The sequence below is a fragment of the Branchiostoma lanceolatum genome, chromosome 8 (genome assembly GCF_035083965.1).
Source record: "Branchiostoma lanceolatum isolate klBraLanc5 chromosome 8, klBraLanc5.hap2, whole genome shotgun sequence".
Taxonomy (NCBI): Eukaryota; Metazoa; Chordata; class Leptocardii; order Amphioxiformes; family Branchiostomatidae; genus Branchiostoma; species Branchiostoma lanceolatum.
Genome location: NC_089729.1, coordinates 14,003,018 through 14,020,469, shown reverse-complemented (window position 1 = coordinate 14,020,469; position 17,452 = coordinate 14,003,018). Strand labels below are relative to the sequence as shown.

Below are 17,452 nucleotides of genomic sequence, written 5' to 3'. Positions count from 1 at the left end.
CACTCCAGAAGTACTGTCTGTATTTTTTTGCGGGGCCACTAACTGGTTGCATGCATATTTAGTAACGGACTCAGTATAGTACCGATGCTTCACAAAAATGTATAATAAAGAGTCTGTTGGTTTTTCAATCCCTTTTCCACTAAGACACTTTGATTCCTAAGTAATAATGTAAGATAGGGCCATTGCAGCTGAACATTAAATATAATAGTAAATATGATTTGGTTTTGTTCATAAACTTATTTGAGAAATAGATGATTGTGTGTATCATACAAATAATTTTGACAAGAACTTAATTGTCAAGATTATCAACAGAGGTTGCATCAGTCAAAGCTGCACAGATGCACCTATACATGAGGACACCTTGAGCCAATGTGACCACTTTGGATTTAAACCCTTGAGATAATCTTTCTCTTGGACACACACCTTTAAAGAACCAATTTGTTTAAGTAATCATCTGCAAGCCACATAGACCTGAGATTTTATCGGTCCTCTGTGAGGTGACCTCTCTTGGGCAGTTTTGACTGTACTCATCTTTTAAAATCATTATAAATGTGTCTAGATTGTTATGGGGAGGCATGAAAGCATAAATACTGTGCATCCCTTGCTTCAGACAACAAGACATAGGTTCAGAGTACAATTTTGGGGGGGCAATTTACTCAAACTGAAGTAAAGATGGGAAGGGTTGTTGGAATTAGCCGTCCAGTCCGATTGGCGGAAATAGCTGTCTGGTCTGATTTTGGGGTGGAAAAAGCTGTCCGATTGTTTCAATCTGCGTATGGTTGTGCAGAAACTAAGAAAAGGGCAAGAAGTCCGACGTGTTACCGTCATGTCTGATTCCAACAACCCAGATTTATCTCCTATTTTTTCTGCCCCCAGTATACCTGAGGGCTGGACACGTATTGAGCGTGTTGCACCCGACGAGGACCTGAAACTGACCTTTGCCCTGAAGCAGCAGAATGTGGACGTGTTGGAAGACCTGTTCTGGAAAGTGTCCGACCCAACTCATGAGGAGTATGGTAAATTCCATCAATTATCAACCCTCTATTGCTTACATGTTCAAGTACACCCCTGCAAGATGTTTTGTTCTTGTTACCTCCAGATTGGAAGCTCATATCAACGGGGGGTACTATTTTTTGGTTAAGTTTGTGTGTTCTCACCTATAACTCAAGATCCTTAGGATGGATTTTTTAAAATGAATTTTGGTAGTTATTGAGGTCTCAAAGAAACATGGTGATTTTGGGCCCCCTAGTAGCATTTTCGGGTGCTGCAGTTTGCAGGCCATCACCCCCTTCCTGAAAGTGGTATGGGAATTTCAATTGCTAATCTTATGGGAGGGACAATTACTTGGGATTGATTAAAGAACTGAGGGAAGTGGAAGATCAGTCAGATATATACGACGGCTAGGGCTTATGGCAAAAAGAAATTCACAAAATCTCCCTATATTTTACCGCGTGAGCTCTTCAAGTTCTTGTTTTGTCTTCTTAGGGAAATGTACTACCAGCATAGGAGTCAATTTTGTTGTGAAAGAAAAATAATTGTTTCACAAAAGGACTGAATCCCCCTGATTCAAACTTGAAGAAGCAGGTCCAATGGCTCAGTGTCAACCTTTCGAGTTACATTGAATGGTCCTTAAATCTAAAATTAGAATTGTTCATAATGTTGCCCATGAATCTTTGAAAATAGAATCACGGTTTCATCAGGCAGCAAAGAACTAGTCTAAGATGAAAAAAATTAAAAAAAAGTAAATGTCAGTGTTACAGTAAGGATTCCTCATCTTGAACTTGTTTCTTGCATTAACAATGGGGCTGAGGTATTCCATACAGGGGGTTTGCGGAAAAAGCTGGCCCTGTCTACCTGGCCTGTCTACCCTGGCTAGCTACCCTTTTTGGACCCCAAGGGCATGCATGGGGGTTTTGCATCTGATTGAATTTTCTTGAGGAAAAACTGGGTCAGTGGCAATTCCAGCTGTGGGTGGGCTGGATCATACTATTGGAGGATAGGGACAGTTATGAGCAACTCCATCAACACTGGAAGAAAATCTATCATTTGTAAACAAACTTCTTGTTGTTAAACTAGATAGAAGGGGTATCAGATACAGGATATAGGATAAACAAAGAAAACCGAAAACTGATAGGATGGTTTGCCAGAACAGCAGCTGCTAAAGATTTCGTCAGTATCAGCTACAGTAACCCCAATGAGTGTCAGACATCTGTTTAGAATTTAGCTGTTGTGACAAACAAGAGTCCTATTGTTGTCTGGCTCATCCTACCAGTTTTCTTTTCTTCCTTGTCTTACCTTCCACTTCAATTGGGTTTAATATTCCAGGTGCAGTTTATTGTATACATGTACCTGGAACTTTTTTTCCAGTCTTGGTGGAATTGCTTTACCAGCTTCACCCACACACCCGCCCCAACAAAACACCAATAGGCATTATCTTCCATCCAGCTCACACACATATATCTGGACATGCATTGACCCAGTTTTTCCTCAAGGAAATTCCATTAAAGGCCTAACCCCCATGCATACCCTTGGGGTCCGAAAAAGGGAGGTAGCCAGGGTAGACAGGCCAGGTAGACAGGGCCAGCTTTTTCCGCAATCCCTCCATACAGGAGATAGAAGTATCTCAAACATGTCTATTGAGTCGAAAGCCTTGTGGAAGTCGACAAAGAGCAGTTCTAGATCTCTATTGCATCTTCTCATTTCTTCTATGATTCTACGGATTGGATAGGATTTGTGATATGGTAGACCTACCTCTTCTGAAGCCATTCTGGTTTTTCCTTAAGAGTGGATCTACTGCTGGCACAAGACGGTTTAACAGAAGTTTGTTTGTTAATAGCCAGGCAGTAGCAGCTATGATCATGATGCTTCTTACTCAAATTTTGATCCTACTCTAATGAACAGGTCACTATTTGAGTCTTCATGAGATTGCTGACATAGTGAAACCATCCAACGAGACTGTGGCGGAAGTGGAACGATGGCTGGAAGGGTCAGGGGTCACTGATTGCTCGACAATCATCACCGAAGACTTTTTGGAGTGCTCCATGCCTGCAAGGTTTGCCAAATCAAACAACACATGTCATTTTATTAGTCCTGAGTAATTGAATACAATGAGCCCCTTCATACAAAACATTAAAAGCAGCTTTATGTGATATTTTTGATATTTTGAATATTCTAGATGGCAAAAAAAAATAATACAACCAAACAAATATGTGATTGACATTTCTTATCAGTTTTTAACACATTTCTGTTATTATTTTGCATTTTTACTTCCATTCATGGTTTGCGCAAAAACCAGCCCAACTAGATCTTTTCCTTACAGTATCACCAAAAATGCTGACTTTCAAGAAAATCAATGTATTGTATTCATGTCCTGTTGTGGTAAAGATTAACGCACCTCCTCAAATATGACAGACATTAAAATTGTAACCTTAATGAAGTAATGAAGTTAGATGAGATGTTACCAAAATACTGGCAAGGTACACGCGCATGGTAAGGAAATTGTGAATAAAGAACTTAACTTTCAAATAATATAAAACATGATTGACTTTAAAGGTTACTTAAGAATTTTAAAAATAATACTACTGGAATGTTTGCAGTTTTTTTATATTCGTAGCAAAATTAGAACAATTGGATTTAGCTTAAACCTAGCATAGATTTAACTATGTTCTCACCTAGTCATTCATGCATGTGGTCATCATTGTTGAGACTTGATAATAGACAACCTGACGAGATTGTTAACTATGAAATTTATATGTTTAACAGGACCGCAGAGAACTTGCTGGGAGATATCAAGTTTCACAGGTACACAGATGGGAAAAGACGAGTCATCAGGTCTGAGGTAAGGTACCTCGTACCCAGACATCTCAAGGACCATCTGGACTTTGGTAAGGGCTTAAAGCATATTGGAATCTCGTTAATGACATTGAAATCCAATTATATCAATAGCCTCAGCACAAACAGAATTGCAGCAGTCTTACACTATTCTTGTTGGCTTTTCATTGTTTCTTGTGCATCTTGGGAATCTTTTCCTCTTTTCAAATCCTTTATTTTCAATCGTGGGATGCGTTAATATTTATCCATTCTATTCATTCAAGAAGTACTGCTTTCTATACCTTCAGCTTATATTATAAGATATCTATATAATCAAAGAAAAATAGCACTTATCTGAGGCCAAGGGGGCTCTATTAGAAAAGCCCCTTATTGAGAACAAACAAACATGACCTTGCCGCCAGGTGCGCACAGGTAAAAATGTTTTAAATCGTAACGAATAGGATCTAAAAGGGTAAGGGGAAAACCCTGTATAGGTACCCGTACCCGTATACCTGTATAGGTATACCGGTATACCCCATTTAGGGCCCCAACAAGCCAGGAAACACGCTATGATGGCCGCCATATGGGGCACCCAGAACGGCTGTTTTTTACAGTCTCCACATAGTGATATAAGACACAAACAGTTGACTATACTCGGTCAGAAAATAGCTGAACAATCATATTGTACGATCTTTTGATTTCTATGAAGGACGGAGTTTTGGAAAATACGGAACTTGCGAAGTTCGTAAGGAGCGCCTGTCAGAACGTGCAAGCACCGATCTCGGAGACCTTTCAACTAAACCTGTTCTGAAAAGAAATAGAAAAAAACACTCAAACTATCAACCTATCAACCTTTCCGCATTTCATTATCTTCAGATGCAATACTCATGATCTGTTTGGCTGGAGCTGCCAGTAAACCTGCGTAAAACCTACAGGAAACGCCCGGTTCTCGATGCACGGAAGGTCCGCCATGACACATGTGCGAACTAGCCGCTTTAATAGACGGAAAGTAACCACTTCAAATATTGCGATACAAACATTATGGCCATTCGGCGTGATTTGTCTGAATATGCCGTGCTCGGTCTCTGTCTTTAGCGTGAGCCGTTTCCTCTCCGAGATCGGTGCTCGCACGTTTTGACAGAGCTCCGTACGAACTTCGCAAATTCCGTATATTCCAAAACTCCGTCCTTCATAGAAATCAAAAGATCGTAAAATATGATTGTTCAGCTATTTTCTTACCAAGTATAGTCAACTGTCTGTGTCTTATATCAATGTGGAGACCGTAAAAAAACCGCCGCTCTGGGTGCCCCATATGGCGGTCGTCATAGCGTGTTTCCTGGCTTGTTGGGGCCCCAAATGGGGTATACCGGTATACTTATACGGGGACCTATATGGGTACGGGTACCTACGTATACAGGGTTTTCCCCTTACCCGATCTAAAACGGAATTATGAGCAGAATCTAGAACAGGTGTTCTATTCTCTTGTTCTTTCACAATTAAGTGTCTATATATTAGTAATCTTATACCTATATGTATAATTGTATATATATATATATATATATAACGGGAGCTGCCCTAACATGTTACGCTTTTTTACGCGCTCGAACTCACGGCGGTCCATTGCTGGTTGCCAGAGAGTGGTCTGAGGTTTTAATGAATGAATTTTGAAAACATTCATGTAAAGAACATACATGGACAAGAAATGTATTCATACTGTTCATGGGCCCTTCACGCTCCGCGTTACAGGCGGAAAACGCTGTGAGACATTTTCACGAATGTACCTTCTGATTTAGTGCTACGCCAGATAGTGTGCCTAACTTATTACGCTTTGGTAATTTTGCTCTCTTCGGATTGGTGATGAAGTTAGGGAAATGTAAATATATCTTAGGCTTGAAGTCTACTATATTCTAGCTTTCTTTTGAAAGGAAAAGTTTGACTGTCTGCACTAATCTAACGTCATGTGAGAAGGGCTATATCTAGCGCATCCCAGCTCATGTTTTCAAGGGAAATAGGCTACCTCGCACTGTACGCGCGGCCCGACGTACGTCTTGAATGCGGCCCGATTTACGAAATCATTACGAAAATACGACACCGCTTACATCAACAATACTCCATCTACTAATTGGGAAATATCTTCGCCATCTCTGTATTCAGTTTCATTTTCATGGACGGTACCAATCACATGTTAGAGCGTAACAAAGCTGTGCGTTGCATCGTTCCGCCACCATTGCGGCCCAAAAAAATGGCGGGAAAACAAAGTCGCCAGACGACAGCAATGTTTACGTTGTTTTTCTCTGGTCGGTTTTCTTCTCAACAAACACTTAAAGACCCAAATTTTTAGTGTTTTTTGAAGTTATATTTCTTATGTGTATGATAGTTGTGTGACTTGTGTATCTGCTTGGCACAGGTCGTATATTTAGGTGCCGGGCCGTCTAGCTACGCAGTGACCCTCTACTCAGCGCTACCATCATTATTGTCAAAATACTACTTTTCGACAAAACAAGAAATGAATATGTACATGTATGTTTTGAATGCAAATGACAATTATGTGCATGAACTTGGGTTATTTACCTTCCCGGGTTATCAGCATAGTCATTGGACACAAACACGGCGTAGTTATGGGAAATAAGATCAGTAAAAAATCCGTAACATGTTAGGGCGCGTCACAAGTTAGGGCAGGTTCCGTTATATATATATTGCATGATATTAATTATGTAATACAACAAACACTAGCTATTGAGGGCACTGGTTGTCAAGGGAAAATGTTGCCTAGCAACGGTTGCCAAGTAGATAAGATCTATATTAGAAATATTACTTTAATTTATTGTATGCAATACTGCAAAGATTCATGCACAATTTATTCTTATTTTTTGCACCAATCGCCTTGACACTATATATTAGAATGGGGCCAGGCTTGAATTGCTCCAAATGACCTTTGAAACTGGAAACTGGTGTATTGGATTACAGCAGTAGCATGTTGGCATGTATAATACAACCATAAACTCATGGAGCAAATGACATGATAACAATGCTGCCTCTGCAAGACTTACATCTGGGTACAGAACTGATTTGTAGCCGCCACAAGGCAGTGATACGATTAGTACAAGCAAATACATGTAAATGATACGTCATACTAGACCTCAATACTTAAAATTGAGGCTTAAGCAAAGTATACAAACCATTTCCTTTTGTAGACTGAGTCCTTCTAACATTTTCTTTTTTTTACTCCAGTTGGTGGAGTGCATAGGTTCCCACCTGGACTGAAACTGAAGACAGCAGAAAGTAAGAACATCTCCAGCCCTCAGCACATCGGCAACTATCCAACAGTCATCCGGGAGAGGTACAATATCAGTAAGGAAGTAGGCGGAAAACATGAAGCCAACTCTCAATGTACACCTCAGGTGAGCCTAAGATCTGTTCGATATAGAGCTTGTCTGATCTATTTCACTTGATTTTTGTTCGTTCTTTTGTTGTTCCTAATTCCAAATTGCATTGTTTCATGTGCCAAATGTGTTCTAAATTTCTTCTCACAACATATGGGATGTCAGTTTGATATTTCCATGTTTTACGGAGTTTAATCCTACCAGTAAAGCTGTTATACTGATCGCGTTGCAACGTACAAATGGAGGACTAAATACTGATGCTAAGTGTACTCAAATGACCCGTCAGAAACAAAATTTGGCCAATATCATTAGCTCAAATGTCCACAACAATATTCTCTATAAGTTATAGGCACAATATTGTGCCGCAGTATTTCACCTGTGAGGTGCAAATCTTGCACCGAAGGTGGCAATCACTGTTATACAGACATATTACTACTGAGTGCACCAACTGCAGCCTTGTTTTGGTGCCTTAGCAAACCATCAGTACTGAAATATGACTGTCACACTAAGCGCTAATGTCTTTCACAGTTCCTGGAACAGTACTATCACCAAGGAGACCTTGACTTGTTCTGGAGGTTATATGGAAAAGGCTATGTCCACCGGGACGAAATCGACAAGGTAGTCGGTGAAGTCCCTGGTGGGCTATCGGGAATAGAGGCTAGTCTGGACACACAGTACATAATGAGCACAGGGAACAACATCACCACTTGGTTCTGGTACACTGCAGGTATGTACAATATATGACATAAAAATATGTCGAACTTAAAATGCTCATGACTATATTCAATAATCATTATAATCATACTTAATTAGTATTGTTCAATGAACGTAGACTTTTGCACCAAATACTTCTAATGTTAACGAACATTGAATCGTAGAAATCATACTTCTCGTTCTTTCGAGTAATCAAGTTAATTTGCGGCACATGACGTCATAGTAAAGACGGCAGTCCGGGTTCAGAACCTGGTACCGTGACTCTTGAAAGACATTCTTTTGAGAGCAGAAAAGTGAATTTACAAAAACAGACATTTGCAATCTGGTATGTATCATAATTTAAAATGATAGTGCACTGTTTGCTTCTCAAAAGAACGTTTATGCCCCTGTCATATGATTAGCTGTTGCCTTCCCTCTAGCACCACCCACAGATTGACCCATCTTTTCCTCATGGAAATTCCATCAGAGGCCTAGCCCCCATTAATAGCCTTGGGGCCCAGAAAGGGTAGCATGCTGAGATAGCCCACCCAACTAGCCCACCCCACCTTTTCCGGGAACCTGCGACAGGGCGGAAAAAAATTGCAGAAAGGGTGGGGTGAGGATATATATAATAGGGGCTTATATAACATAAAGGATAATAGGATTATCAAAAACATTCTATGGCAGACTACCAACTCATCTGGGTACTACTATTAGGTTATCATGTATAGGCAGTTAGGCGATTTTACTATTACTGGAAAGTTGTAGAATGACTTTATAGAGATGTAGTGAGTAAAAATTTCTTACATGGGAGGTGTGGTGAATTTTTTTTTTTGCAATTTGGGAAAGATAAAAGTGATTCCGAGAATGAAAAAATCAAATGGTGTGGCCTAATCATTATTTCACACCAATAGGCCGACATGAGCAGCAAGAACCCTTTCTTCAGTGGCTGATTGACCTCAGTGATATGGAAAATGCACCACTTGTTAACAGCGCCAGCTACTCAGATAAAGAGAGGACAGTTGACCCTGATTATATGAACAGGATCAACACAGAGTTCATGAAGGCTGGTGTAAGGGGACTCACATTACTTTTTGCTTCAGGTCTGTACATGAGTCCAGTATATAATTACTTAACTGAACAAAATCATTATGAAAAATTGCCTTTCCTGTAATTTCAAAGGAGCAAAGATATTGTAATATCATGATATCACTAGGGAAAATAGTTTAATACATGACGCTTCATTGACAGCAACGTTAAATGGGCTGATTCAATCCAAAAAGTCGCTTGTTTCATTACGTCATACCACTTTCATCACCATGAGCAAGTTTTGTTTTTCTCTATGCCATAATTCTTAGTCTAGCTAATAGCAGCTATATATATTAAATTCTTGATTGTTGATATATTCATATATAATGTAATAACACGTAATAACTTTGTGAACAGATATGGATATCTGTTTTAAATTTAATTCATATCTAATCCATTTTTAGTGCAAAGGACAATCCAATACTGTAACATCTTTCAAATTTATCCTTTGTCATCTTTTATGGTTGAAATCTAAGGCTGCATAGTGTAAATGTAAGATCATTGTTGTATTGGATTTCACTGACGAATACACTTTGTTTGATGCACAGGGGATGATGGAGCAGGATGCCATGATAATAAACACTTTGAGCCACAGTTTCCTTCAACCAGGTAGGAATGACCTAATTTTTTAAATGTTTTTATCATTGGCAACCTGGATTCTTCTATGTAGTCATGTGCTAACTGAATGATGAATGCCACGTTATATTATGGTTCATGGCTTATTACTATTGACTGTATAGACCTTCAGTTATGTTCTCTGTCTTAGGGAGTTGATCCCCAAAGATTGGATCCACAATTAGCCTGGCATTTCAGCTATTCTTCCAAACGGATGTAGAAGATATTGAGATGTTTAAGAAAATGACCTGAAAATAACATATTTTCCTATGTCACCTGTTTCAGATATTATATTTCTAGGCTAAGCTCAAATCAAATTCAAAGACTCTGTTTCCCAAATTCTGTATATATGTATATACATGTATATATATTTATATGTTATACCAAGTTTTCAACAAGTATTTACTACCCAATCGAAGTAATTGCATGATTGTGATATGACTTTAGTTGGAGCAATCGTCTTTTTATCATGTGACAGACTTTAGCTTTTCCATTTAACAATGTGCATTTGACAGATTGAGTGTAAAAATGCGGTCACTGTCACCTAAGAATCTAAAAGGGCTGCACTAAACAATTTATCAACATGAACTGCAATGGACACCTGAGAACACTGCATTTCTTAGCCTAAGCCCTTGCGAAAGTTGTGTTCAGTGCTGCACAGGCCTGGCATTGATGCCAAACGACGCAGAATTTGGGCATTGATGCCGTCTCAGTCCAGTCATATATCCTCCTCAATTAATCTATAGATGGAGCATGACCACTAGATAATTGCCGTGACAGTAAATGGAATCAATGGGGTATTGCTCCAACTAATTGGTTCAAGGCTTTGATGGGTTGGCAGTTTAGGGGGGGAAACTTGGACAGTCATAATTGCTGTGAAATCACTGTGCCAGCAGCATGAAAACTTTAAGTATCAGTGCGGCAGTGAGCAGGAGTTTGACCAGGGCTTGAATTAAATCAACCGTCTAGTGGCCCATGTACCGATAAGCCCCTGACAGCGAGACATTGTGTAACTCTGTATTTCTCCTGTCTCTGTTGCTACAGTCCGTATGTCACAACTGTCGGTGGAACCGCATTTATAAAACCGTTTGGCATCGGTGAAGAGCAAGGTTATGACATTAGCGGTGGAGGCTTTAGCAACTTCTTCGACGCGCCAGACTATCAGGTACCTGTAATCTCTTACAGTCTCAGTAAGCCATACGACTGTCAAACAAGGGGACCTGCGTTCGATCCCGAGTTGCCCCCAGACATGTCTGGACATGCGCCCCGTCGTTGTGCCCTTGGGAAAGGCATTTAACACAAATTTCCTCACTTCACTCAGGGGTAAATGAGTACCTTTGAACTTCGGTTAGAGATGTCCCTCGGATAGGACGTTAAATGGAGGTTCCGTGTTTGAGGAGAGTCACACATTGAGCACGTAAAAGAACCCACCACATCTTTCAAAAAAGAGTAGGGGCATGCCCCGATGTGAGTGGATCAAAAACATTCCGGCCTAAAAATGGGGTAGGGAATTTCCCGAGCAGCCTTCGTAACCCCTTCTTCTCCTAATGGGTCAGTGAAGTCATGCTTGTCTCGAGCATTGATGTTTCTGACCTAGGGTGAAGAGATGCTGCTACAGTAACAATTGAAACGCATTTCTTCGTAAATCAATGGCAACATCAGCCTCTGACGAATTGATTAAAAAGAAAAAAAAAACATTAATAGCATTCTTGTAATTTCGTATCATACTAATCAATACTAAAGGAAGTTCAAACATAACTTTGAAAATCACATAAAAGATCTTAAGATTGTTTGAAACCAATCGCAAAACAATCTGAAGATACTTTCTAACAATCTGAAGATTTTCCATAAAATCTGAAGATTTTCTAGAAAGATTTGAAGATTTTTCAATTTTCAACGATGTGTGACGATCCCCATTGGGGTTAGTTATAATCCATTTAGTGGCAAGGAAGTTGTTCACAAAATATCAATTCTGTAAGTATAAACTGTCAAATGCGACAATCATTAGTCCAAAGTGCAATGTATTTTCCAAAATTAATCTGGAGGGTGTTCCAAGTGCATGACTGACATGGTAACAATGAGTGAGGTAATACGTGCCACTGATTCAGAAGAAGATTACAGATGTCACTTAAAACATCTGGATGGCTGTATCTTAATAAATTGTAGAGATTGATTTGCCTTCCTGTATGTATTGTTTACCTGGATGTCTAACCTTCATCAACATAATGCCAGGAAATGGCTCTTTATTACATTATTTTCATAATCTAAATTATTGTTTTCATAAATGTTTTTATATATACTCATCTTGGTCTGTTGCAGAACATCGTGCTGTCATTCAGATTCTAATATGTAAATACATGTAATAAGTATAACTAAGTCTTGTACTTAATGTCAAAACTCTTTCATTAAAGAGTGATCCATGATGTTTTACAGAAAGAGCTAGTGGACAAATACTTCAAGATGTCTGATCCGGAGAAAATGCCACCAGCATCATATTACAATCGAGTCGGACGGGGGTACCCTGACATAGCCGCTGTCAGCAACCACTACTGGGTTGTTAACAACATAGTCCCTGTTCCAGGTGTCTTAGGAACATCTGTAAGTTTTTGGTTCAAAATCTACGCATTCATTAACAAAACTTTTCTGGCAGTGTTTTTTGACACATTTGACAAATTGATATCTGAAGTGTCCATTAGAAAAGGATTTTTTTAAATCAGGTAAAACAATTATTTTTCGATAACTACGCTTTTACACTTTTTCATCATTTCACATTTTACATTGACTGTACAGTCATGTAGGACTTTATCGTATTTCTTAAGTACAATTCTTTGAAAGGAAAACAGGATAATTGATATGTGTGCAAGTATGATTCTAAAAGATTAAATTTGTATCTAGTCAAAGTGTACTTCTTTAGACTTAGTAAAAATATGTGGTATCTACATGTAAAAGTGAAAATTAATGTGTTTATTTAAGATTTGATCGACCACACACGGTCTTCCTCTGGAAGGGCATGTTTATTATCTCCATGAAAAATGGAGATATAGTTTTTGGCGTGTCTGTGTCTCTGTCTGTCTGTGCCTTTGTGTTTCCGGACTACTGTAATCAGCATAACTCAAGAACCTCTTGATGGATTACGATGAAATTTGGTATGTGGACGGGTGTTCAAACAACCTTGACCTGGACGTGCTATGGTCTTGATTTTTTTTGTGGCAGATAGCTTGTGACGTAATGAAGAATTGGTGTAGGGTAGGCCCCCTTTCCGCTTGTTCTGGAACTGCAGGGGCGTTATTGTGAAAATATTCTAAGGAGAATAACTGAAGAGAGAAACGTCGGATTTCCATGATATTTTTTTAATAGAACCAGGCAAGCAGGATGTCCTGATCGAGATCATTCTCGCAAAAATATCCTTATGAATAAGTGATACTACATTGTATTTATAATACTGTAATAATTGCTCTTGGTCATCCAGGCATCTTGTCCAGTGGTTGCTGGGATTCTAGCCCATTTAAATGACCACAGGCTCGCCGCAGGTCTGCCACCCCTTGGATTTGTGAACCCCTTCCTCTACCAAAATCCCGAAACGTTGACCGACGTAAGTAAACATTTATTTTTGACCTTTTAGAGTTTGCAAGCAATGTGGGAAGAAACAGAGCAAAGATGATTGTGTGGTTGTTTTGTTAGGCCACAGCAAGTACATTTTATGGATGACATCAGCGCGCTCATTAATTTTCGCCTCATTTAAAAAAAAGAAAATGAAATTTCATTGCCCTCCAAAGATATGTCCGAAGGCTTTCTGTGTTGTGTAATTGTTTGATATGATGCAGCAAACTTGAGGCTCAAACTCAATAGTTTTGGAGTCTGCGGAGGTTGTCATCCAAGAAATTTACTTGCTGTGGCCTTAGATAAGATTTAGAACTGATCCTCAAATGCTTTTAGTGAGCAGCCATATTAAAAAAATGAATGTGACTACATGCTTCTACCTAGCTGATTGAGTGACTACATTTTTCTATGATGATTTGATTGGTAGGTAACCAAAGGCTACAACGCTGGGTGCGATTTGAGTGAATTCTACGACAGGGGATTCTTTGCTGAGGAAGGATGGGACCCTGTGACTGGACTGGGCAACCCAAACTTCCCTACCATGCTAAAGGCAGTGATGGATGTCTGATTACAATGTGATATGGAATCCTTCGAAATAACCAATTTGACAATAAATTTGTGCACTGAGGCAACCTACAAAATTTCAAACTACATTTCAGTTTTTGACCAAGTCTGACAGAAAGTCTATTATTAATTGACAAAAGATATCCATTTTTTTACAAAAGGGAAATTTGTCCTAGAGCATTACACATCAAAATGAAATATTACACAAATCATTAAATACTGGTGAACTATATACTGTATGTATTTCATCTACAAAAACAAATGTTTTAGACACTATGGCCCAATATAGTAACAGGCAATGCATTTATCAAAATTCTGCTTTTATAACCTTTCCATATCGCGGCAAGATATTTATGAACTGTAATTTAATTTTTATCCTAATAAATCATTTCCAAGTTAACACAAAAGTGTGTAGGCTTGCCAATGACTGTGCATAAATGAAGTCTTGATGGTATTTCCAAGGAGGTTAGGCAACTGAGAACCAATCTATTGATCGAATGTGCTCTCTGGATGTTGATCAAACTATTATATAATATTATGCTATCATTATACTATTCAATTATGCTATTGTGTGTGAGACAAAATATTACTTGGTAATACCAAGTAGCTAGGGTTTCGTTAAGTCTCTCTTTTAGTTCTTTCAAGCTAGGTGAAATGCCCATTCTTTTGCAGAATACTCAATGTTGTTAAGGAACTGTTGGCATCTGCTTTGTGTTCAAGATCTGATTCTAAGCATCGCCTAAGTTTGTTTATTAAGTGAATTTAATGATACATTATTATATAACACCTTTAGGGAATGAAATATATCTATTCTATATAGTATTACATTTTTTTCTTAGTATACACAGGTATGTATACATGCATGCACCATGTTTATTTGGTCCAGGTAAATCTACAAAAATGAATTTTACAAAGTCCTGAATATTCTCTGCCCATCCTACCATGGCATAGGGGGCAAAATTTATATTTTCTATCAATCTGTGACACCTTCATTTCCGTTAACATTGATTTTTGGAACATTCCACTTCCGCATATGATGACAACTGCAAAATACCTGCTTGAAATGTTAATGGCTTTACAGCTTTTAATGCAATCATTGCACGAGTCTGAAATACTCTTAAAGACTGTTACCTAAAATGGTTCACCCAACATACTCAATCGACACATTGCATAATTTCCTGTTCGAACGCAGTCACATGCATGCTTTATACATATGCTCTGAGTTAATCTAATATAAAAACTTATTGAGTATTGAATATAATCATATATATACTAATCTTATTATCTAATATTCTGCTAAGTCTAAAAATTAGTAAGCTATTATATGAAGTGTAGTAAAACCTAATAATATTCCATAGTATTCCTTTGATTATAATTTTAATAGTGTCAAGGTGAAGTGCGCCCAGTCATAGTGAGACTTGATATGGAGAAAAATGGCTGCTTGGCTCTGCTTTGAAGTGCTTGCTTGTAGCACACTTCTTTTTGATTGATCTTAAGCCTCACCTTTAGAGTGAATTTTATCTTATAATTGTATTTAACCTTCAACATATATTTTAATCCTTAGTTGATTTAATACAGCAACACTGGTTATTACAAATCTTAGATTGCTAAATCAAGCAAAACTAGATGTGTTTGAAGTTGAGGGAGCGGTGAACACAATAGTTTTTGTTTTAATTGGAAGTAACTCAGCAAAATACATATCTTCAAATTTGTCAGTTTCATATCCATTTTGATCTATTACTTTAAATTTCTTCATATAAAATGATGCAGGGGCCAGGAAAACAACATACCAGCAACAACAACAACAACAGATCATTTTGGAACTTTGAAACTTTAAAGTTTTCTTCCTTCATTTGTGGCTTACATTTCTTTTCTGCTTTTTATCATTTTTACATCATGTTATCAAATTGAATTTGAAAGTCTATTGTATGCCCTGAACTGTAACATTTAACCCCTGCATGAGGATTCTAATAACATCACAAAGCTTCCTGATTACACAAAGCAATTCTGAGATTGCAGTGCCAATGATCAAATACTGCCTAAGACTGAAACAAGATGAAAAAGATAAAACCAATGCTGTTATATTTATCTAATTATCATATCTAATCTATTAATATTGACTAATGTACTAAGATATTACCTAATCATCTAAGATACTGCTAAGTTAAAATAGCTACCATAATTATCATATTATCATATTAAGTAGATTAAGAAATGATAGGGTTGTTTTATGTTTCGCAGAGTGGAAAGATGGTCCCTGTTTTATCAAGACTGTTGAAATATGGTTTAAAGTATTGTGTTACAAACTTTGACATATTTAACATGAAGTATGGAATATTGAGATTGACGAGATGTATGCAACCTTTATTACTTATCATTATTACCATAATCATATCAATGAATAAAGGTAAAGCCTGGAAAAATGTCTGCAGGTATTTGATTTGAAATGAAAGCTTAGTATATATGATACAAATCTATTAGTAAATATACTCTTTTTACACAACCAAGAGATTTATTCCACGGACTGTCGGTGGATTATGAATCTCTTGGATGTGTAAAAAAGAGCATCTTTATTCAGTGACTTACCAACCTGATAAAACTATTCACAGATATGATACAAATGTAATTCTACCAGAGATAGGCATATTATTACACCCCAAGGATTGTGCCTGTTGGTGTGTGTGTGCAAATTTTCTTTTGTGTGTTTGTGTGTTTGTGTGTTTGTGTGTGTGTGTGTGTGTGTGTGTGTGTGTGTGTGTGTGTGTGTGTGTGTGTGTGTATGTGTGTGTGTGTGTGTGTGCACACAGATGTTTGGATGTGGATGTGTTGTGTGCTGGCCAGAAAACTTATCTCCCCTTGAATCGGCCTACAACCACTCCCAACCTGCTGTTATATTATTTTCGTGCAATCATAACCATTTATTACTGAGTACAAAAAAAACACTTAGACCGCCCTCCCCCATTCAGCTTAAGTTAGAACTGCGGGAATTCAACTTTATCCAAAAAAAGCAAAAAACAGAAATATTATATTTAATAATAATTATTATAGCTCTTCAAGGTAGTCCTCATGCCTATATCATAACAGGTTATAGAAAACTCAACTACGTCAAAAAACAATTTGATTATCACAAGTTTTTAGTGCAATAATCTGGATTCTCCTAATGTGATTATTACCTTACACAAAAAATGATGAAGCTCAAATTGACAGATGGCTTTAAAGGGCATAAGACACCAAAATGCAATATTTTCTTATTATCTGATTGAGAAATAGGAGTAGCATTATTCAAGGAATACAAACGTTTAAAACAAATACACACCCTTCTGATGTTATTTAGCATTGAACCATCGGAACCATACTCCCATGGATCCAGGTCCTTATTCTTATCTGATCCTCTCACCAGGTGATTACATTAATCAGTGACTACTGCCCACTCATGACATCACAATGTACACGGCAGCCGGTTTTGAACCTTACACCACGGCTTGTGAAAAACATTATTTAATGAGCAAACAGTGCTTAATTATCGTGATAACATAACAATATCTATTTTGTTTGCTTGCAAAAAATAATGTTCTTTTCGAGCTGCAGTGCAAAGTTTCAAATCGGCTGCCATGTTCATTGTGACGTCATTAGCAGGCAAGTCCCTGATTAATGTAATTACCTGGTGGGAAGAATCAAAAGCTGCATGGAGGTATGAT

At 38.0% G+C, this 17,452-nt stretch overlaps 1 protein-coding gene across 3 annotated transcripts in view; it reads left to right on the top strand.

Annotated features, from left to right (window-relative positions):
- The window catches only part of LOC136440274 (tripeptidyl-peptidase 1-like), a 30,210-nt gene extending 16,975 nt beyond the window's left edge, over positions 1-13,235 (top strand). For all 3 annotated transcript variants that reach the window (XM_066436207.1, XM_066436206.1, XM_066436205.1), the window contains exons 3-12: positions 877-1,016; positions 2,902-3,052; positions 3,763-3,884; positions 7,042-7,211; positions 7,722-7,920; positions 8,801-8,989; positions 9,524-9,584; positions 10,635-10,755; positions 12,024-12,188; positions 13,060-13,235. In XM_066436207.1, coding sequence (XP_066292304.1) covers positions 877-1,016; positions 2,902-3,052; positions 3,763-3,884; positions 7,042-7,211; positions 7,722-7,920; positions 8,801-8,989; positions 9,524-9,584; positions 10,635-10,755; positions 12,024-12,188; positions 13,060-13,212 — 1,471 coding nt within the window. In that variant the 3' untranslated portion in view covers positions 13,213-13,235. The remainder of the gene's footprint in view (positions 1-876; positions 1,017-2,901; positions 3,053-3,762; positions 3,885-7,041; positions 7,212-7,721; positions 7,921-8,800; positions 8,990-9,523; positions 9,585-10,634; positions 10,756-12,023; positions 12,189-13,059) is intronic.
- Positions 13,236-17,452: the final 4,217 nt, after the last annotated feature.